Here is a 23,921-nt window from a genome sequence, read left to right as displayed (position 1 = left end):
ATACTTTGCTGCATTGCAATCTAGTAAGTACAAAGCCTTTTTGGAAGCCAAAGCACTGATCAGTAATGGAGATAAAACATTGCTTTTTATTGAGACCAAGGGGTTTTCTTGGTGCATTGAATCCATTATCTTTGTTCTTGCAGCTGTCCCATTTCCTCCAAGCCATCGGCTCACAGCGAAGGAAGTGTTTGACAATGATGGAAAACCCCGAGTGGATATCCTAAAGGCACACCTTATGAAGGAAGGAAGGCTGGAAGAAAGTGTTGCTTTGAGAATAATAACAGAGGGTGCTTCGATTCTGCGCCAGGAAAAAAATTTGCTGGATATAGATGCCCCAGTTACTGGTAAGTACAAATAAACATTGAAGGGGTAACAGGAAATCTCCTCTATCATAATTATAAAATGTTTGGTTTAGGGCATTATAAGCCATTACCAAAATGTTGCTTCACTACATGTTATATTGTACAAACTGCAGCAGAACGTTTCATACCTTATGGTAGAGGTAAGCAGTCTTTGAGGGGTTGGGATCTGCACCTCAGCATTCTGATTGTCGGTCATGCTATAGTAGACATTCCTGTCACACTGTGAAATGATCAGAAAGGGTAGGTAGGATCCTTACTCTTGATTTTGGGGGCAGGGTCTAAAGGGCAGAGATGAGAACAGAGGCTTTTGCTTTAATCTTTAATCAGAATAGAGCTGGACTGGACTTTGGAGGTCCCCTCCTCAAGCAGGAGACCCTATACCAGGGGTCTCCAACCTTGGCATCTTTAAGACTTGTGGACTTCAACTCCCAGGCTCTGTGAGTTGCCAAGGTTGGAGACCTCTGCCCTAGGGATGAAATCCAGTAGGTTCTGACAGGTTCTGGAGAACCGATAGCAGAAATTTTGAGTAGTTGGGAGAACCGGCAAATTCTACCTCTGGCGGGCCCCAGAGTGGGGTGGGAGTGGAGATTTTGCAATATCCTTCCCCCAGGAGTGGGGAGGGAATGGGGATTTCTTGTCCTGCCCTCTGGTGCTTTGGAAAATAAGTTGGCAGCCTCTCAAATACTGGAATACTGCTACAGTATCATGTCACCCCCTACTCTTTCTTTTCTCTAGACTAGCCATATCCAGTTCCTGCAACCATTCTTCAAGATGTTTTTGTCTCCAGGCCTTTAATCATCTTAGTTGCTCTTCTTTGAAAAATCCCAAAGTCTCAACATCTTTTTTGTAATGTAGTGACCAAAACTTGATGCAGTATTCCATTACTAAGGATTTATAAAGCAGTATTGATACTTCACATGATAACCCTAAGACATACTGTTGAAGTTATTAAATGCTTGATGAAATTTGAGATAGAAAAGCTCAAAGGACTACTGGATTGACAGATGAACCTGAAGAAGGTCTACCTATGTGATCATTAAGAAATAAAGCGGACTGGATTACATATGTGTATGGAAATGGGAAGAGTTGCAACCAAAAGGCTTCTTTTCCATCCAAGGGTAGGGTCTAAAATTGCTGTCCCTAAAATCAGAAATTTTCCTAACCAGATTTAGGTTGAGTGCCACCATAGTGTTGGACAGCCACGGACGAGTCTGCTACATGCAGAATTATAGCCTTCTATGCAATTTATTCTCCATTTTATGTTAGTGCTTTTTAACTAATTTTGAGTGGAACAGAAAGGTCTTCGTTGTGTGCAGAAAGATCTTTGCTCTACAGTAAATTGAGAGGTGAAGGAATGCTAGTATATTTGCATTGATTAATTAGGATCCTGTACATTTTAAGTCAGGGATTTTTTTTTTTTCAGCATGAGCTCATAAATGAATCTTGCCTGATAAAGCGATGCTTACTCTATTTATCTAATAATGTAAGACTTATTGAAGCTGTTCTTTTGATATGAAATGCTGGGGGAAAAGGAATAGCATGGTGACCTATAATTAATTAGGATTTAATGAAGTGATTTATTTGAAACATTGACATCTCATCTTTTCCCATTTTAGTCAAGGGGAAACTTAATGGGTGTCTTCCATCCAATTGTTGTAGTAGAAAGTCTGCAGGCTCTCTCCATTGCTTCCTATGTACTGTATCCCCAATGCTGGCTTTGTATTGCTCTAGAATTCATGAACCTTGGCTGTCATATGCCTCCTCCCTACCATTTTCAATAATCCCAATATGTTGCCACTGGTGTAGGCTTGGGGAGTGAATCTTACATTAATAATACCCGACTGTCCCAGGAAGACTTAGTTAACCATCAACAAGAGCCTCCCAGTCTCTTTAGACATGCTGAACCAAGGGGATTCAACCAACCCCTTTGTTTACAATTATATCCCTGGAGGTGAGCAAGATCAGCTGGGCAGCCTAGAATGCAGCTATAATCCCTACAGACCGTTGGATATTATACACAGCTTCTACCATGTTCATATGCAAATTCATATGCAAGCTTCCTACAGAATTAAATGTAATATAACATACAAGTTGTTGCTGTTAGTTGCAAAGTCATGTCTGACCCATCACGACCCCATGGACAATGTTCCTCCAGGCTTTCCTGTCCTCTACCATCCTCCAGAGTCCATTTAAGCTCCCACCTACTACTTCAATGACTCCATCCAGCCACCTCATTCTCTGTCGTCCCCTTCTTCTTTTGCCCTCAATCTTTCCCAGCATTAGGCTCTTCTCCAGTGAGTCCTTCCTTCTCATTAGGTGGCCAAAGTATTTTGAGTTTCATCTTCAGGATCTGGCCTTCTAAAGAGCAGTCAGTCAGGGTTGATCTCCTCTAGGACTGACCAGTTTGATCGCCTTGCAGTCCAAGGGACTCGCAGGAGTCTTCTCCAGCACCATAGTTCAAAGGCCTCAATTCTTTGGCGCTCAGCCTTTCTTATGGTCCAACTTTCAACATACAAGTAGTCCTTGTTTACTGATGATTTCCATCACTACATGATAAGGTTGTACAACACAATGTCACATGACTGCATCACTTAGCAATGGCAACCCAATACACCCCGTTGTTGTTGTTAAGTGAGGATCACAGATCCTTAAGTGAGGCCAGGGCAGCTGGTAAACAGGTGGGCAGGGAAGTAAGGCAAGTGTGTGTGCCCAAGCAAGGGAGGATATTATGCAAGTGGCCCAAGAGGTGCAATTGGGCCCGGGGTGATTGTATGGGATAGGGGAAGATGTTCGAGAATCTGGCAAGGTGTTGGGGCTGGCTGCTGCTAGGCAGTGAAAGTTGTGCGAATGGTGTGCAAGGTGTTGTGTAAATGTGGCAGAACTTGAGGTGGCTGCTGGGAACATACAATTGATGTACCAGAGCAACTTGTGCCTTTCCCTGCCAGCTTCCCAATTGACTTTGTTGGAGGTCAGCAGGGAAGATTGCAAAGGGCAACTACATGACCGCCAGACTCTGCAACCATTGTAAACCAGTTGCAAAGTACCCAGATTGCAAGCACATGACTGTGGATGTGCTGTGACAGCCAAAACTTTGAGGGCCAGTTGTAATTCTCCCTTTCCAATGCTGCTATAATTTCAAACAGTCGCTGAACAAATCATCAGTAAGCAAGGACTACATGTAATCTATTGAATTTAATATAGCCGCATCCTGTGGAAAGCTCTGGATGGTTTACAACAAAGATATAAGACTCCGTTCATCCCAGTGGTGGGTTGCTCCCGGTTCTGTCCGGTTCTTGCGAACCGGTAGTAAAAGCAGCGGGAGGCTCCGCCCACCTGCCTGGACGTCATAATGGACGATTAACGCGCTCCAGTTGTGAACTGGTAGTAAAGGTAAGTAGAACCCACCCCTGGTTCATCCCATCCTGGCTTGTATTCAGAAAGCCTTTGATGATGGTCTGTTACTGTAGGAAAGTAGATAAGGAAATGAACCGAGTCCTTAGTGGAGGCTTGAACTCTTTCCCACCTGGTTTCTTTCTTTCTGCTGCAAGGGAGATGAAGAGATGCTAAAACATTGCAAATGTTTTATCATGGTAGGGAAATAGTGAAAGTCCTTGACTTATGACCAGTCATTTATTGACCAAAATTATGACAGACCCTGACCCCCCCAAAAGACACTTAAGACCCAGTTTCGAAGTTGCAGTGCCCCTCCCATTGTTCACCTGACCTGAACACTCCCCACCTGCCTATCTGACCCATCCTGCTGGAACCCCCAGGTCTCGGCCTACTCCCAAGCTGGCCATTTAGTCACACAAGGGAGCTAAAGAGAGCCTGCCTCTCACCTGGATACCCAGTGTCCTTCTAAGGCTCCCCCACTGCCATTCAGGATTCCTACAGGCCTCTTTTGTCTGAGAAGGGAGCTTGGGAGCATACTGAGGCCTAGGGAAACCCCAAGGGACAGGGAACAGCACTGGCTGTCTCAAGGATGGGAGACTTAGAATAGGCCTCCCAAGGCCTGCCCTGTGCTAGGCCTTCAAAGACCTCCCGCACCCCTAGGCACTTCGTGTTCCACTTGACAACATCCATGTTTGTCTAATGATAGTATTGGCGAGAGCGGTGTTGAGGATCATTCTGTGACATGCTTCACACTATGCAACGTAATGGGGAGGCTCCATTACAGTCATAAGTCAAGGACTACCTGTATGTTTGTGCACCCCTTTTTAATAAATAATCCTGGAATCAGTCTCCAACTTTTCCTTTTAAGAGAAAATTGCTGAGATGTTGAACTCTGAAAACATATTCACTAATGATAAGGTTTGAACAGAACAGAACGGAACAGAACAGAATAACAGAGTTGGAAGGGACCTTGGAGGTCTTCTAGTTCAACCCTCTGCTTAGGCAAGAAACCCTACACCACTTCAGACAAATGGTTATCCAACATCTTAAAAATGTCCAGTGTTGGAGCATTCACAACTTCTGGAGGCAAGTTGTTCCACTGATTAATTGGTCTAACTGTCAGGAAATTTCTCCTTAGTTCTAAGTTGCTTCTCTCCTTAATTAGTTTTCACCCATTGCTTCTTGTCCTGCCCTCAGGTGCTTTGGAGAATAGCTTGACTCCCTCTTCTTTGTGGCAGCCCCTGAGATATTGGAACACTGCTATCATGTCTCCCCTAGTCCTTCTTTTCATTAAACTAGACATACCCAGTTCCTGCAATCTTTCTTCATATGTTCATATGTTTTAGGCTCCAGCACCTTTGTTGCTCTTCTCTGCACTCTTTCTAGAGTCTCAACATCTTTTTTACATTGTGGCGACCAAAACTGAATGTAGTATTCCAAGTGTGGCCTTGCCAAGGCATTATAAAGTGGTATTAACACTTCACGTGATCTTGATTCTATCCCTCTTTTTATGCAGCCTAGAACTATGTTGGCTTTTTTGGCAGCTGATGCACACTTCTGGCTCATATTTAAATGGTTGTCTACTAGGATTCCAAGATCCCTCTGACAGTTACTACTATTGAGCAAGGTACCACATATACTGTACCTGTGCATTTTGTTTTTCTTGCCTAAATGTAGAAACTTACTTTTTTCACCATTGAATTTCATTTTGTTAAATAGCACCCAGTGTTCAAATCTGTCAAGATCCTTCTGTATCTTAAGCCTATCTTCTGGAGTGTTGGCTATTCCTGGCAGCTTGGTGTCATCTGCAAATTTGATGAGTTCCCCATCTATCTCCTCATCCAAGTCATTGATGAAGATGTTGAAGAGTACTGGGCCTAAAAAAGAGCCTTGGGGTACTCCATGCATACTTCCCTCCATGTAGTTGCAGTTCCATTGAGGACTACACGTTGAGTGTGGTTGGTCAGGCAGTTACAAATCCATCTGGTGATGATGCTGTCTAACCCACATTTTTCTACTTTATCTAGTAGTGGGTTATAGTCTACTTTATCAAATGCCTTACGTATGGGATGGAAACTATACTGGCTAACAACAATGTTTAAATAGAGTGTGAGAGAAAGATTATTGATCTTGTTGAATCTTTTGTAGCCTTTGAAAGCATCAACCATCTGCAAAAGTTGGAACCATTCTTTGGCAGTGATTCAGCTCCTTCCTGAGTTACTGGTTTCAGTCAGCTTTTGTGAGGAAGGAAAGGCCAAGTCCCGGGGCCCTTGAGTATTGGGGTGCCACAGTGCTCAGTCTCTCACCCTCAGCTCTTAGTATATTTAAGATCTCTATGAAGAAGTAGAAACTGTCTTGCCCTACACTGACCCAAAGTCACCCTTTTTCGCCTGAGATGCGACTAGAATTCTGGGTCTCCCAGTTTCTAGTCTAACCACAATACCAAATTAGCTTTACACTTTTTATTTTTTTAAATATATATATATACTTTTTTCTTTTTTACAGGCATAAATATATAGTGTCAAAGTAACCTGACTCCCAGAGTAACAGATCAAAGTATCAGTATGATATAGCGATTGTCATATTGGAAGTGGAAGCTTATTATAGATTTGGCCAGTAGTATCCTTTTCTTTCTTCATGAAAATGACACATTTTTGTCTCTAGATAAAAAAGTAAGTAAGGTAAAGGTTCCCCCTGTCCAGTCATGTCCGACTCTAGGGGTGTGTGCGCTCATCCCTGTTTCCCAGCTGAAGGAGCCAGCATTGTCTGAAAATGCTTTCATCATCATGTGGCCAGCATGTAGCAACAAATACAAAAGACTAATGAAATGAAAGCTTACAAATGCATAATTCTTTATTACTGAGATCCACAGAGTTCTTCCGGTAGTGGGGCAATGATAGGATGGTCTAAGGAATTGGTACCAGTTCACATGATAAAGGACTGGTAGATAAAGAACAGGTACAAACAATATTGATAAAAGCAGTAAATTCACTTATACTGTATTTTCAGGGTTTGACCCTTCCCCTATTCTGCTTCATCGTTCCTCCAAAGCAGACCTGTGCCCATTAACCATTCATTGTGCCTTAATTCCGTGAGTTTTACTAGCTATCATTCCTTAATCCAGGGGATGCTTAGATCGTAACAGCTGTTCCTCTCCAGCTGCTTATTCTCTAGATGCATTGATCTCTGACTCCCTCACAACAGATAGCTGAGATTCTTCAGTTTTCTGCAAGTTCTGATTTTGGGAGGTTTCACTACCTCCTCACCAGAAAACTGTTTAGATGTTGCCGTACCTTACCCAACAGTTTGTTTTAATTGTACTTTAATTTATATTCAGCAAAGATCCAAAATACAATTCACTGAATAGGTAGGATTTTTTAAAAAGGGAGTGCAAAAGAAGACTGCTTTTAAAAATATTTGAAATTTCCTGATCCATTTTTCAGGAAAAAACGCTATTTCTTAATGTTTTCAGGTTTTTTTCCTAACATGATATATAATTCCTGACTTAAATCTCAAAATGAAATAGTATCCATAAGTCCTAGATACAGGAAAGTAATATTGATTAGGTTTTTTGACAGTGTTCAGAATATATGTAAGCTTCCAGTTTGATATATAGAATGTATAGCTCAACCAAGAATTGGTTTATTCTTTATGTGGCTCTGTATATATGTGCTTTTATTTTTTGTTCTATCATGATTAGTGAGTGGCTTCCATTGTTTTATTCTAAACTAGTGTTTGAGGAAATTAGTATTTTTACAGGTAATTTTTGGGCCTGTGCAGGGATTCTATTGAAGCAGATGACTTTCTGGTTGAGAATTTGGAATTTGCCTTTCTGATTTTTTATTTTTTTTTTGTTAGCAGCTGTTTGAGTCCTACTGTGAGCCGGAAGAAAAATATGAAAATGAGACTTTATAGGAAAAATGAATAATTAAGCCAATGAGCTGGGCTTCACCAACAAATTAAAACTAGCAACTAGAAAATAATAATCCCCAAACAACTAGCAGGATTTGAACACCATCAAAATTGATAAAGGATATAGGAGCCTTGGTAGTACAGTGGTTTAAAGCACCCTGTTATTAACACAGCTGCCTGTGCAGGTTCGATTCTTACCAGGCTCAAGGTTGACTCAGCCTTCCATCCTTTCTAAGGTAGGTTAAATGAGGACCCAGTTTGTGGGGGCAATAAGCTGACTTTGTATAAATATACAAAAGTATGAAGGCTATTGCTTAATGCATTGTAAGCCGCCCTGAGTCTCCGGAGAAGGGCGGCATATAAATCAAATTTAAAAAAATAATTTAAAAAAAAATCACCTTCAGTCAATTGCAAAAAGGCAGATTTACTTGGAACAGCTTACATCCTGTGACAATAATTTTAATACCATAAACAGAGTTAGCTGATCCTAGGCTGGTTGAAGAAAAAGATGGAGGGCTTAATTCTGGCAGCACAAGACCAAGCCTTAAGAACAAATGCATATAAAACCAGAATTGAAAGCACTGGAATTTAAATTACAGTAAATTTTGCAATCAACATAGCTTCTGTTGTGTCCCCTATGAAAACACCCAATTATTAAGGTCATCTTTGAGAAATTCTCTTCCATCTTTCCATAACATTAGAAAAGCCTTTTTGTTTTAGATGGTTTAACGATGCTCATATACTAGTAGAAGAGGAGAATATTCATTCCAGATGGTGCCTTAAATTGTTTTTCTTGAAATGGTCCAATTTTTATTCTGAAAGGAGATGCTGAGTGGCATACCAGAAAGCTTCATTTTTGCTTCCAAGCTGTCCAACTGATTTACAGATAATTTGGATAAGGGATATTCAGCAAGGTAACTCCAAATTTAAGATGATCCCTTCATGCTTCAAAAGAGAAGATTAGACAGGATTGTCTTATCGTATTTGTTAGTTTCATGTTTTACTTCTTGTGCTAATTCAAGGCAATTCTCATATTTCAAAAGTAAATCAGATGGGGAAAAAAGAGGTTCCTTCTAAGATAGACAAAACATTCTTCATTCAGATAGAAAACGGTGCATTCTGTAAGTGAGCAAGCACTATTTTTTTGAAAAATACGTGTGTCATTGGCTGAAGTCTCTGTGGTCATGTGGCCGGCATGACTAAACGCGCACGGAATTCTGTTACCTTCCCACCAAAGGTGGTCCCTATTTTTCTAGTTGCATTTTTTATGTGCTTTTGAGCTGGCAGAAGCTGGGACAAGTAACGGGCGCTCACCTCGTTACGCAGCACTAGGGATTCGAACCGCTGAACTGCCGACCTTTTGATCGACAAGCTCAGTGTTTTAGCCACTGAGCCATCGCAACACTTTCTTTTTGTAGTCCTGTTCAAATACTGTTGTATTTTTTCCTGGCACTACCAGATATCATTTGAGAAGCTGCTGATAGTTAAGCTCCTTTCCCTTCCTCATGTTTCTCCACTGTGTATTACTTCGTCCCACTTTTCTTCCAGTCTGTTGGAAGGATAAAGCAGCAACATGCTAAAGTTGCAATGTAATGCCACATTCAGTGCCTTGAGACATTTGCAAACAGGACATGAACTACAACATTTTTATGATGAGATGTCACTTTAGGCTTGCATTTCACATGGTTTGAAAGCCACACAGAACAAAAGTTGGGGAGAGTATTAAAAATGACTTTAAAGGAGCATAATAGGAAAATCTCTATTAATCATCTATGAAAATTGCTGCTTTGATTTTTGTAGTAATCATTACAAATCCAAAATAATGATTCCTAAACATCTGAGAAATACGTATATAGTGTTCCTATTTTTAGATGTATAATTTAGCACATTTGGCAACAGCTGTTTTTCTCCTCTTTTAAAAATGGGTTTTGTTCAAGGCAAGGAAGGAAGTAAATCATACAAATAATTCTTCTGTATCCTTTAAAATTTGTGAACACGCTGATATTGTTTTGTTGGAAGTGGATTGTTCCTGCTTTCATTTCAGATTAGTTTACACTTCTGAGATTTCCTGGTCTGCCCTCTGTTGCAGCTTGTTTGTTTGTTTGAAATCAGCTAAGTCAGAGGTGTCAAACTCTATTTCAGTGAGGGCCGCATCAGGATTGTGTTTGACCTCGGGGGGCCGGGATGGGCATGGCCAGGTGTGGCTAGCTCCATATCACTCCTGTCGGGGGACACCTGTGGTGGCCCAAGTGCTCTGCCAATGAAAACAGGCTCCTGAGCTTTGTTTTCGGTGGCCATGGCATCCTGCAACCCTCTGCCAGTGAAAACGAAGCTTGGGAGCCCATTTTCGCTGGCAGAAGCACAGTGGGCCGGTCCTTCACTGTTTTTAACATATCTAAAGACACTGCTATCTACTCTGACTGTTTAAATACTAGAGAGGGTCTGGTTTGTATTGTTTAATAATTATATAGTTTATTTTCATTTATTTATTTGTATCCCAGCTTTATTATTTTTACAAATAACTTGACATGATGAACGTATCTAATGCATCTTTGTCTCCTTTCCCCCCCCCTCCCCAACAGTTACTGTTACTCTGTGAGGTGAGATGAGAGTAACTGGCCCAAGGTCACACAGCTGGTTTTCATGGCTAGGGGAGGATTGGAACTCATGGTCTCGTAGCTTTCTATCCTGGAGCCGTAACCAAAAGACTAAACTGGCTAATAGAAAAAAATGTTGTTTTGGATAAAAACAAAATGTAATTTTGTACATTTTTCCAAAAACATAGTGATAACAGAGTGATAGAGGAAACATACACATGGAAGGTAATATTGAATTGTGGAGGTATCATCTCATGAAAACATGTTTGTTGACAAGTGTAAATATATGATGATGATGATGATGATGATGGAGGAAGAAGAGGAGGAAGAAACTAGGATACCTAGCTTCAATGTTCAAGAAAAAAACAATCGCTCAAATGTCACAGGTTCACTACTGAGATTCCTCCAGTGATTCCCTTCAGTTATATAGATGCTTTTAGGGGAAGAAAATTGCAAAACTTCATACACTGAAATGCATTAATCAATTCCCTTTTAACTCTGCAGTCTTAGAGAATTTGTTTGTAAAACTATGCACATTAATATGAATTGACAAAATTTCCATTTGCCAATTAAAAAGGGCCCTGGTGCTTGGATATGCTAAGGCACTACATTACAATACCTTTGGTTCTTGAGAAAAACTCAATGCAAATGAAGGCCAAAACCAGGTAACAAACTGGCAAATGCGATTTCACGTAGTAGTAGTAGTAGTAGTAGTAGTAGTAGTAGTAGTAGTAATAATAACAATAATAATAATAATAGAAATTGCTCAAGAACAAGCACTACAAACTAATGCATGAAAGAAAAGATACAAAAATCCACCGACAATCCAAACTGCTGATTTTGCAAGAGCAAAGTCGAAACTGTTTCACATTTAATATGTGAATGCAGCAAAATCGCACAAACTGATTACAAAGCTAGACACGACCGAGTTGCTAAATTAATCCACTGGTCATTGTGTAAAAAATACAACTTTCCTGTATCCAAAAAGTCATGGGAACATAAAGTGGAAAAAGTTATAGAAAATGAGAAGGGGAAGATCTTGTGGGACTTTTGAATACAGACGGATCGTCATTTGGAACACAACATGCCAGATATCACAATTGTCGAAACGTACAATTTATTTACATCGCGGTACCAGGAGATGTCAAAGTCGAAGCAAAAGAACTGGAAAAAATGATGCAATATTGCGACCTCGCCATTGAAACTACACGGCTATGAATGAAACATGTAACAGTGATACCCATTGTCATCGGGGCACTTGGTACCATGTCCAAGAATTTTACAAAACACATCAAGAACTTGCAGCTTCCTACAATAACACCAGTGGAACTGCAACAAACTGCACTACTTGGAACATCAAGAAGATACTTGGTTGATACCTAGAACGCCGGCAGCAACCCGTATCAACCATTAGCACCAGGCAATGGTATTTGTGACACATTTTTAAATGTTTAGTTGACTGAGTTTCATGTTTAATGAATAAAAGAGATAAATAATAATACATAATGTAATGCAAATATATTTACCTTTGAAATATTGGCTAAAAAGATAAATCCTAGACAAGCACTCAAATATGCAGATTTGAACCTTGTTATTTTATTTCTATTAATAAATAATGTTATATTATTTCTATTAATAGAAATGTTGAACCAATGAACAATGCTTATTCCAAACCTCAGAATGTACAGAGTAGCTCACTATTTACATGCATTGCTTTCACTGAACATTTAACACATATAAGCTGTAGCTAAGAATAAAATAAAATCTTTATTATGATCATAGAACCATGTAGAGTTGCAACAGGAAATTCAATCTTCCACAGTTTGCTCTGATATAAAATCATTTCCATGAGAAACAGGAAGAAAAGTCAATAGCAGTCCTTAGATAAACACCATTGTAACAGAGAAGAAAAAAAAATAGGAATTGATGTAATTTATGGATGACACATGATGAAGGAGAACCCATCAGAATTGTAATTTTTGTTACTAATTACATTGCCTTTTTTTTTTTTTGTACACTTGTTTGTTCTGTTCGTTTTAGGGGCCAAATGGGTGAGAAAGTAAAATCAATTTAATATCTAAAGAGGTTTCTAATCTTTTTTCTCTCTTACTATTTCTACAATTGATCAACAAGGAGCTTATTGATTTAGATGATTTATTTTCACAAACAATATTTAAGAGGAAAAAATAACTTAAATTGGGCCAATTGGAACAAATGTGACTGGGCATTACAAATGCCAGCAACCATTTTAGTGACTTGGGGCTGCAAGAAAAGAATATCAAGGTTTGGAGAATGTTATATTTCAATCCATTTTCCATAGTAATGCATAAGAAAGAATTGGCTACTGTAAACTGCTGATAATAGAATAGATAGAATAGAATTCTTTATTGGCCAAGTGTAATTGGACACACAAGGAATTTGTCTTGGTGCATATGCTCTCAGTGTACATAAAAGAAAAGATACATTCGTCAAGAATCATAAAGTACAACACTTAATTATAGTCATAGGGAAACAGTCAATATAAATCTTAAGGATACCAGCAACAAGGTTACAGTCATAAGTGGGAGGAGATGGATGATAGGAACGATGAGAAATTAATAGTAATGCAGACTTAGTAACTAGTTTGACAGTGTTGAGGGAATTATTTGTTTAGTAGATAATAAAGGGAGCATCTAACTATCTCCAACCTCATGTAGCCTGGAAAATAGCTTATTTATCCCACCAACTTCCAGCACACTGGAAAATTAGTTGGATAAACTTGGAAATATCTAAACAGCTATGATTGTCTCCAAGGTGAAATGCTACCTGTTTTGAGTCATCAGCTGGCAAACATCTATGGAAAGAATGATTATGTCAGAAGAAAGGAAAGATATCTTTATTAATAGTCAATGTATTACCTAATTATGTAACAAAAAGTATTTTAATTATTCTTGAAACACAATATAGAAACCAGCTACAGTTCTCACAATTAGGCTTTATTTTCATAGAGCCACAAGCAAATGTCATCCCAGTCCTCTGAAATTTTCAGTTACAAATATGTGAATGGGGGAGATAACTGGGTCAAGGACAAGGAGTAAAGATAATGAAACATGACTGGGTAAATAAACCTCAGATAGCAAAATTTCTTACAGAATTTGTCTAAAGGTTGCATAAAAAGTTTTGCATCTTCCAGGTGTGTTGGTGTGTTGTCTCCGTACTCTCTGATTATTGCCCATGCTGACTATATTTCATGTGAATTATAGTTGCAAACATCTGGGAGGTGTAAAATTAAACTGTAAATACTGTAAATCATATTATAGTATGCAGATTTATTCCCCTTTCGTACTGCCCTTCTGGCTTTTTTCTCTTTAAAAAATCGTAATAGTTGTTTTTTTGGGGGTAATGTATTAAAGTTGCCACACCCAATAGCAATAGCACTTAGACTTATATACCGCTTCATAATCTTTAAGCACTCTCTAAGTGGTTTACAGAGTCAGCATATTGCCCCCAACAATCTGGGTGTTCATTTTACCAACCTGGAAGGCTGAGTCAACCTTGAGCCGGTGAGGATCGAACTGCTGGCAGTGAACTGAATTAGCCTGCAATTCTGCATTCTGACCACTGTGTCATCACAGCTCCTAATGCCACAATTCTCTGTAGGAAATATAAATTTGCGGAACAAGAGACATTGTGGGCTATTGGTATATTTGCATTTCTTCCCCTTATTTATTTGGCTACTGGAATTTTGAGCTGAGGTTTCATAGTGTTTTCCTAGATTAGCGAAACATTATGTAGAGTTAATAAGTGACACGTAAAAATAGAGGAAGAACAGCAACAGGGAAAATGGGATTTTTTTTTCTTTAGATGTGTAAAATAGTATTGTTTAAGTTCTTCTTTGTAATTTTCCCATATAGTAGGAAATTATTTAGCAGGATAATCTTTTAATCCCCCCCTTTGAGAGAAATGGAGGGAGGGGCTGTTGTCAGTGTAGTATAGGCAGTGCCAGAGACAAGAGTACAATGACATTTCTCTGTGTTTGGTTCTGCTACAGCCTTTTCTCCTGTGTTTTCATCACATAGTTTTGTTTGTTTATGGATTTCAGAAGCTTCAAAAACTCTTGTCAGATATTTAAATTGAAGGGTTTTATAATTAGCTTAAACTTTTTTTTTTTTTACACAATCTGATATAGCTCAAGTTCCCATAAAGGTGCAGCTGTTGCAAACCCATTTGCTTATTAAATGTATTTAAAACATTTCTACCCAGAAAGGCTCCTAATGCATAGCCAAATCAATAAAAAGACAATCCTTGGCACATAATGTAAGAACCGAACAACATGAAAGGCAAAAAGGTCTGCTAAACAATGACTGGGAGTATCCAGATTCAAGTCCATCCTTAATTTTAGAAACACATTGGCTGACTCTGGGGCCAGTCCTCTTAAAGTTATTATAAGTTCCTCATAGAATTATGCATAAAAATGGTGTGCTTTTGAGGTGCTTTGTAAACTGTCTTGAGCTTGCAGAAGAAAAGTGGTGTATTAAACTAATGAACAAATAAATACCCAAGTACCAGCGGTGGGTTCTAATCAGTTTTACCACTGGTTCGCATCGCGCACACGCTTTAGTTTCAGTAAATATAGTCTTAGAATGAAATAAATCTTCTGGTCGTGTTTCCTCTCTGGTCTACCTGGGAAGGATTCTTGTTGATAACATCCGGGTCATACTTGGTGATGTCAGAAGAGCAGTATTCAGCTTTTCCATTGCATAAGGTGAGCTGATCCTCCAGCTTCCTAGATCAATGTGTGTTGCTCAGTCAACAAATTTTGTTTAATATGGCAAGCCGGAATTTACACTGCTAGGGGAACAGCTGGCCAAGCTGCTTTGTTTGGATTTGTGCCTTTATTTTGGGCTTGTAGGGTGGGTGAGCAGGTATCTTGTATCACATAGGCTGCGCCATTCCAGTGTTTGTGTTAAGTGATTCGGGGAATTAACAGAAGTGAGGCATGCATTCAGTAGGGCAGACAAATAAACTGAGAAGTGTGCTAAGGAAGGCCTCTGTACAAACTGTGATGCAGCTTTTAATGAAGGCGAAAAAAGATATTCCTCCAGTTTTCTAAAGGAAAAAAAAATCTAATAGTGGGATGCTCGAGGAATTAGATCAGGGTGGGGAATGATGGCCCTTTTATAACATGTAGGCTTTAAATTCTATGCTGGCTCAGGAATTCTGGGAGTCCATAAGTCATAAAGGGGGCATCCTTCCCCACCTCTGCTAGATGAAACAAAAAGTTCTGCACTAGATTTACTTTACTCATTTAGTAATTTTATGGTAAAATGGAAATCCTTTGCCTCAGGTTTCAGACTAATAGTAAAACTAGTCAGCGACTTACAACTATTCATTTAGTGGCCGTTTGAAGTTACAATAGCATTGAAAAAAGCGATTTATGATATTTTCACATTTACAACAGTTGCAGCATCCACATGGGTCACACGCAGTGGTGAAATCCAATTTTTTTTACTACCGGTTCTCCAGAACCTGTCAGAACCTGCTGGTTTTCACCCCTGGTCACATGATCAAAATTCAGACACTTGGCAACTGGCATGTACTTATGACAGTTGCATTGTTCCAGGGTCATGTGATCTAACTTAACCTAACCTTCCCATCTAGCTTCTGATAAATAAAGTCAGTCGGGGAAGTCAGATTTGTTTAATATGACTCACTTAAAACCTTCAGTGATTCACTTAACAACTGTGACAAAAAAGGTCATACAATGGGGCATAATGCACTTAACAACTGCCTTGCTTAGCAACAGAAATTTTGGGCTCAATTGTGGTCATAAGTTGAGGACTATCTGCATTTTTGGAAAAAACGTGAATTGCTTTAAACAGCTACCAATGTATAACTTGCCTTTCCATTTGTAAAATACTGAGGGACTCAAATAAAGTTGAAGGTGAAAGGGTAGTACCTTTAAAAAAAAGTAGATCCACATTAAAACATACAACTTCTCTGTACCTACCATTTCTGGAAAATCTTGTTCATTACGGTTTAATTACAATATGCATAGGATGTTGCCTGTATTGGGCAGGGAAATTGAACCAAAGCCATTAGACAATATCATGCATTCATTGAGAAACACGTGTCCATAATATGTGGCTTCTTTTTAAAAAATTGCATGATATTTGATGTTTTCATGAAATATACTAATATTGCCACTGCCTCTTTATTTCCTTGCTCCTTAATCTCTTTTTTCAGTTTGATTGGCTTCTTGGATGGCAAAAATCTATGTTTGATTTCCTTCTCGTTATAGAAATCTACATAGATGCACAAGTAGATTGGTTATAAATTGATTATTTTTAAGTGTAAAAAGTGACCATATTAATTACTATGTACAGGAGATAATTCATATTTTTTGCCTCATTCTTCTAAGAGTGTTCCATATGTTCTTTATTAAGTAGCACAGTTTCTATCTGGGATAGGGAATACTTTTGGGGAGAATTTGGCCCTAAAAAGCCTTTGTAATAAAAGTAAAAAGTGCAAAGCTTCAGACATCAAGAAAAGCCCCACACAGCATGTTATTAATCAGAAGAATAACTTAGCCAAGTACAATATGTTGCTGAAGGGAGTTAAAAATGAGAAACTAGTTATTAAATCTAATTATCACTGTTTGTCTCTGCTGGTACAGAATTATTTACAGAACTATGAAGCTGAAAGATTACAGCAACTTTTCTCAACCTTGGCAGTTCGAAGATGTATAGACTTCAACTCCTAGAATTCCCCAGCCAGCATGGCTGGATGGGGAATTCTGGGAGTTGAAGTCCACACATCTTCAAGCTGCCAGAATCGAGGAACACTGGACTATAGGAATATAGCTTGTATTCATTCAGTGGTAACATCCAAATTTCATTTGTAAAACATAGTGACATGCAAATGTCTAGGAACCCCTGCTTCAGTTGTATTGAATTGTATGTTTCATTGAATCCTTGAAACTGGCACGTCCTCACAATGACACCAAGTTAAAAACAAATTTCCACAGATCTGACCGCAAACTTTTGATGAAGTTATATCCGGAATAATAAGAAAAAAAAGGAATATGAAAGATGCAGAAGCTTGGACATGCATTTGATTTAGTACTGTTGCCTTTTTTTTTTTTAAATGTCTGGTAAATTTGTTAATAAGCTCGCAAAAGTCAATTGACCCACAGGAGAAGACAGTTTCACAAATAACTGACCCTTTTTAACCTGTCAGACTGTGATTGTTGTTCTGTCTTCTTTCAGCAACAGTTGGGTCTTCTAAACAGCTGTCTGGGCATTTGAAAATGAAGACATTACATTACAGGGAAAGCTATAAAAAAATTAAACTGCTACCAGCTGTCAATTTGCACTGCGTGATACATTGCTAAGAAATGGAAGTAACATAGGGTCGTTGATGTAATGGCAAGACAAAGAAAAATCTTGCTAGAACTGCTCATACTGGTTAGATATGCAGAACAGAAACCAGAGCTCACTGTGACCTGCTGAAAAAGTGAGCAGTTGTCCTCAGATCCACAGTTACCCAACTGATTAGCCAACTGATTTGCATGGGAGATTTGTCAGAAGAAATCTTTTCTTCAGACTGATCACAAAAAGCTATTGTAGGTATAAATCTGCATAAGCCAGAAACATTTTTGAAGAGAGGGTTTTGCACCGATGAAACAACCAAACAAAATAATAAGTAAGATATCTCCAATATCTCAGGAGTTGCCAGAAAGAAAAGGGAGTCAAGCTATTCTCCAAAGCACCTGAAGATAAGACAAGAAACAATGGATGGAAGCTAATCAAGGAGAGAAGCAACCTAGAACTGAGAAGAAATTTCCTGACAGTTAGAATGGTTAATCAGTGGAACGACTTGCCTCCAGAAGTTGTGAATGCTACAAGACTGGAAGTTTTTAAGTAGCAATTGGACAACCATTTGTCTGAAGTGGTGTAGGGTTTCCTGCCTGAGCAGGGGGTTGGACTAGAAGATTTCCAAGGCCTCTTCCAACTCTGTTATTCTGTTCTAACTTTGTAAAGTTGCAAATATATTTATTTAATCCAGATATATTTTATAAAAACCATATAGGATGCATTTGGATTGAAAAGGTGAACTATTTGGAAAAAAAGAGCATCTTGTCAACTGTTAAGCATGGGGATATTTTTATTATGCGTTTGGTTGTATGGCACATAGTGGATTAGGAACAAAGTGCAAGTAGAAGACACAAGTGTCAATATGCCCTAAAAGCGGATGTCGCATGGTCAGTAAAGAAATTAAAGCTGAAAGTGATTGGTTATTTCAGCAAAACACTCATCTGAAACATACCTCCTAATCAACCGTGGACATATAGGAAAGACACATGATCGTTTTGGAACAATCTTCACAATTGCTAGATTTAAATATAATTAAAACACAGAATGATGGATTTTTAATTTGGATTTTGGTGCTGAGTAGGGAATTAAACTCAATAGCTAAAGTAGACCTTTCCAACTATGTGATTCTATAAAGTGTGAGAAAGATACAGTTGGGTTTCTCTATTTTAATATGCAGGATTTTAGTCATTATGTTTATGACTATTGGACCATGACAGAGATTCAGTTTAAAATACATCCTGAATCACTGAACCTCGCTGGACAATTTTGGGTAGTAACCTGCCTCATAGGGTTATCGTGGAGAAGATTGGATATGATAATGTCTTTAATGTAATAATCTTTCTTTAATTCCCGGAGAAAGCCTGAAATATCATTGATCAGTTATCAATATTTTAAGAACATTTTCTTAAACTATGTTGTGATAGTCCAGATTAATATATCATTCTAGCCATTTATTTATTTATTTATTTATTGGTTCGATTTATATGCTGCCCTTCTCCAGAGACTCAGGGCGGCTTACAATGCATTCATACTTTTATATATACCTGCTTAGTAGGGCTTTCGGCCCCCCCAAGTGGTGTTCTTTTTTATATATATACAAAAAAAGCTTATTGCCCCCACAATCTGGCTCCTCATTTTACCTACCTCGAAAGGATGGAAGGCTGAGTCAACCTTGAGCCTGGTGAGATTTGAACTTGCAGTAATTGCAGGCAGCTGGTGTTACTTAACAGCGCTTTAGTCTGCTATGCAATGGGAAATTGTGAATGGAGCCTGTCAAAGAAATGTAAGCGTGGTAACCATCTATGACCGGATCGAGTTTTTGCTCTTGAAAGTTATATTTTATGTTTATGTTTGAAAAATAATAAAAAATATTTACAAAAAAACAAAACAAAAACAGCACTTTAGTCTGCTGCGCCACCAAGGCTCTTCATAATATATCATTCTAGCCATTTTCTATCCACTGTAAGATGAGGCCTCTTTTGCATGTTTCCAACCAATATGTCCTCTCTTTTGCCAGTTGGGCCTGTAATACCTGCTGATGTCATCGGTCAACCTTGTTTCATAAACACACGCACACACATACACACACAACATCAAATAGATTTAGATTATGCATACATAGTCTTATGGGTTACTATTAACTCCCATTGATTTCAATGTTTGGACATAACTCACAGTTTCTCCTCAATTTACATCATGTACTTACATGATAATTCCATTCCTTACCAAATGAGTCTGTTTTAGAAGATTGAAAATGTTGGACTAGCTGCTCTAATGCCCAGGTCATTTTATCTATATATCTAGAGCAGTGGTGGGTTCCAACTGTCATTACCAACAGTTCTTTTCATGCACGTGCTTTGTGCACGATCGCCGCTCTGCACAAGCGCGTTAGGCTTTTGCCCAGCTGAGGTACGGCAATCCACTCTGCCGCGCCTATCAGCTGGACTAAAAAAAGAAGAAATAAAGGTAGGAATAACACGGGGACGAGCGGGAGGGCCCAGCTCCCAAACAAAGAGCACCGTTTCGGTGACTTCACATCATCACCGCTACCGGCTCGGCCGAACCAGTCCGAACCGGGAGCAACCCACCACTGATCTAGAGGGCAATGCACTGGGGAAATTGTCAAGTCCCAAAACTGAGAAAGACATGTGGTGATGCTTACAAGTGTGAGTCCTTCATTGTTCCACCCCCCACTGGCAGAATCTTTTCAAACTAAAACACTGTACTTTCTGCATCTACCATATATTCTGCGAACTATTAGGGAGGCCTGTCTTCACCCTCTTTATCTCAAACAAACTATCTGAATTGAGCTGTCTCTTATTCCTTTGAAAAACACCCACTCCCTTCCTAGGAATACTGCCTACTGTATTCCATCACAGAAATGGAGATTATAAACAATTCTATAAATTGGATAGACCAGCAACATCAAAAGGCTTCTTTCTCCAGCTGTCTGTTTATGGTTCTCCTGTCATAGAAGAGAACATATAAAATTATATCTTATATAGCATTTCCAAGAAGGTCTTGCTATATGTGCACTGTGCATCCTTTCACTCAGTGAAAGGATACCAGATTACATTATGAAGGAAGATACAGAAACATACTGTCCCTTGCTAGCCTTTTAGTTTAATAACTGTTCAGTTAATTGAACAAAACACTGCTGCTAGCCAGCAAACAAAACTTCAAATCCTCTGTTTGTTCACTATTTGAGAAAGATATATCTTCAGATAGATTAGCTAGACAGATGTATTTGTAATATGATTTATACCCTTTTTAATTTGTGGGCTTAAATGATTATCGAGGACAGAATATAGATCGTTAAATTCTTAAATCAGAATTAGGATCCAGTTCTAAGACACAATGACCAGGAGGTTCAGCTGATATATATTGCTGTATTATTAGTGTAACTAAGTCAGAATTGCAGGAGAGAACACTGATGATGATGTTACCATATAGGAGGGTCAAACGTTTTATATAATGCTTGCATTTCTTGATCCAAATTTCTTTGGTTATTTTCAGCAGAATCAGCATCTGACATACATTTCCTTGATTTTTAACTGCATTTTGCCTATACTTGGTCTTTTACCCATGCTCTGTTCTCATCTCTACACTATTAAAACATTTTCATGAATGTGAGAACTCTGAACACACCTCTTATGGTCCTTTGTCTTACTCATTATTGTTACACAAATTCTAGGCAAATTCTTCAAATCCCATACTATAAATTGTATTCAGTATAAACTTGATTTGTAAATAAAATAGTATACTTTGTGGTCATAGTAATATTAATACTATGCTACTTGCGAACAAATCACAATATGATTCTTTTTTATATTTAAAAAAAAGTTTGCATATAGCAGATAATTAGTCTATTGCCATTTTTTGGATTCCCCAATGTAACTGTCATATAGATTGCCAATTAAGTTTAGAGACTTTACTGAACCAAATATTGACCAGCTAAATTTAATTATGCCACCTAGAATTGCAATCTCATATGCCAACAACATTGTTGACTGCGAAATGCTGAAATTTTTAGACTAATATGCCTTGAAGGTTTTGGGAAAAGTTAGATCAGTGAATTAACCCAACCCTTTGAGCACAGAGTAAACATTTTGGAGGTCAAATCATAATTTATGATTATCAAGTTTGTTGCCGGATAGTAATATCAACAGTTGGGTAATGTCCATCTGTTCTATATGTGGAGTTTTTTTATAATTCCAGTACTGCTAAATAAAGGAACAGCAAGAGTGAGTACCTCATTACCAAGCAATTAACTCTCCCTAAAATGTGGATTGTGTTCACTTTTAAGACTTGGAAAACAACTTAGAGATGTCATAAACTGATTATGAAGATGTGTTCCCTGTTTACAACTGATTAGAGCAGATACTGAAATGGATTGTACTATTCTAAATAGATCCTTTGTCTTCTATAGGTTCCAATTTATTAAACCACATTTATGTCTTTGAGTAGAAAACAGCTGTCTTAAGCTGTATTTATAGTTGATCTGAGGAAAGAATTTCTAGAATATGTTTAGAGATATTCTTCATTCTTCATACATACCCATAAAGATAAAATGCCCAGTGAAAGGACTATATGAGTATATTCACATAAAAAGAGATGAACATAAGAGCCTTAATAGTACAGGGGTTTAGTGCACCCTGTAATTAACACAGCTGCCTGCAATTTCTGCTGGTTCGAATCTCTCCAAGGCTCAAGGTTGACTCAGCCTTCCATCCTTTCTAAGGTAGGTGAAATGAGGACCCAGTTTGTGGGGGCAATAAGCTGACTTTGTATAAAACATACAAAAGAATGAAGGCTATTGCTTAACGCATTGTAAGCCACCCTGAGTCTCCGGAGAAGGGCGGCAAATAAATCAAATTAAAAAAAAAAAAACATAGTGGGTCATTTGAAATATCCTCTATGTTCATCACGTACTGGTTTGTCATATGGACGTTAAAATACATAAATAAATGTTCATATGACAGGCCCTTGGAGGAGATGCAGAGAAGCTGCTTCCTTCCTCTGCATCTAAGAGAGCAGAAGTTAGGTAAGAGAGGAGGAGGATATAGGAACAACAACTAGTGAACAAACAGAAAACAGTATACAAACATCCCAGTGTTCAGTGACAGATATTAAAATTGCCATTAAAAAGTGATGTGGCAGTAAAGAGTTATGTCTAAGCCCGGGATGGCGAACCTATGGCATGTGTGCCACAAGTGGCATGTGTAGCCATATCAGTGGGCATGTGAGCTCAGCTCCGACGTGCATATGCTCACCGGCCAGCTGATTTTCGGGCCTTCTGGGCCCACCAGAAGTAGGGAAACAGGCTGTTTCCTGCCTCTGGAGGCCCTCTGGGGGTGGTGGGGAAGGCCCATTTTTTGCTGTCCCCAGCCTCCAGAGCCTTTCTAGGACTCTGGGGAGGGTGAAAATGGCCTTCCCCACCCCTCTGGAGGCCCTCCAGAGGCCAAAAACAGCCCATTTGCCAACTTCCAGTCTGGAAGCCCTCTGGAGGGGTTGGGAAGGCTGTTTTCACTCTCCCCAGACTCCTAGAAATACTCTGGAAGCGGGGACAACAAAAAATGGCTGTTTCTGGCCTCTGGGGGACCTCCGGGGGGTGGGGAGGCTGTTTTCATCCTTCCCAGACTCCTAGAAAGGCTCTGGAGCCTGCAGATAGCAGAAAACGGCCCTTCCAGTCCCACCAGAAGTTGGCAAACGGGCCATTTTTGGCCTCCGGAGAGCCTCCCGGGGGGGAGGCCATTTTCACCCTTCCCAGACTCTTAGAAAGGCTCTGGAGCCTGGTGAGAGAGAAAAACGGGCTTACCAGGCCATCATGTGCTGGGACCGGGTGTTGCATGTGTGGGGTGGGGCACATAGAATTATGGGCGTGGGCATGTGTGCACACGACCTTTCCGCCCGCCCCCCTTCCTGGCACACAATGGCAAAAAGGTTAGCCATCATTGGTGAAACAAAGGACCGCTTGGCTTGGAGAAGTTTCTTTCCTTGCTCCACAAGCAAGACGAGTAGCTTCAGACTTTCTCTCATGTTGGGACTGTGAACCAACATCCTTGGCATGCTTGGCTTCTGTTCCTTAATATAAAGAAAAGGATAGCAGGAGTGATACAAAAATACACAGGGAATGGGATTACTGTCAAGTGCACGTGAGACAACTGTTTAGCATGATTCTGATAAGAACCAGAGTAATAAGTGACATTTGGAAGTGCAGAGCAGTTTTATGTACTGGTTTCAGGCCAGAATTTTGTTCTTTGGCAAATTACTGAAAATTTATGAATGTGAGAAATATTCCC

At 39.2% G+C, this 23,921-nt stretch overlaps 1 protein-coding gene across 2 annotated transcripts in view; it reads left to right on the top strand.

The window, feature by feature from the left end:
- PPP3CA (protein phosphatase 3 catalytic subunit alpha) overlaps positions 1 to 23,921 on the top strand; it is a 219,692-nt gene that overhangs the window by 89,393 nt on the left and 106,378 nt on the right. For both annotated transcript variants that reach the window (XM_060686942.2, XM_060686940.2), the window contains exon 2: positions 144 to 344. In XM_060686942.2, the coding sequence (XP_060542925.1) occupies positions 144 to 344 (201 nt within the window). The remainder of the gene's footprint in view (positions 1 to 143; positions 345 to 23,921) is intronic.

The sequence above is a fragment of the Pantherophis guttatus genome, chromosome 8, assembly GCF_059756535.1.
Source record: "Pantherophis guttatus breed Tessera chromosome 8, ASM5975653v1, whole genome shotgun sequence".
Taxonomy (NCBI): Eukaryota; Metazoa; Chordata; class Lepidosauria; order Squamata; family Colubridae; genus Pantherophis; species Pantherophis guttatus.
Note: the sequence above shows the minus strand (reverse complement) of the source record. Positions and strands in the feature narration are given on the sequence as shown.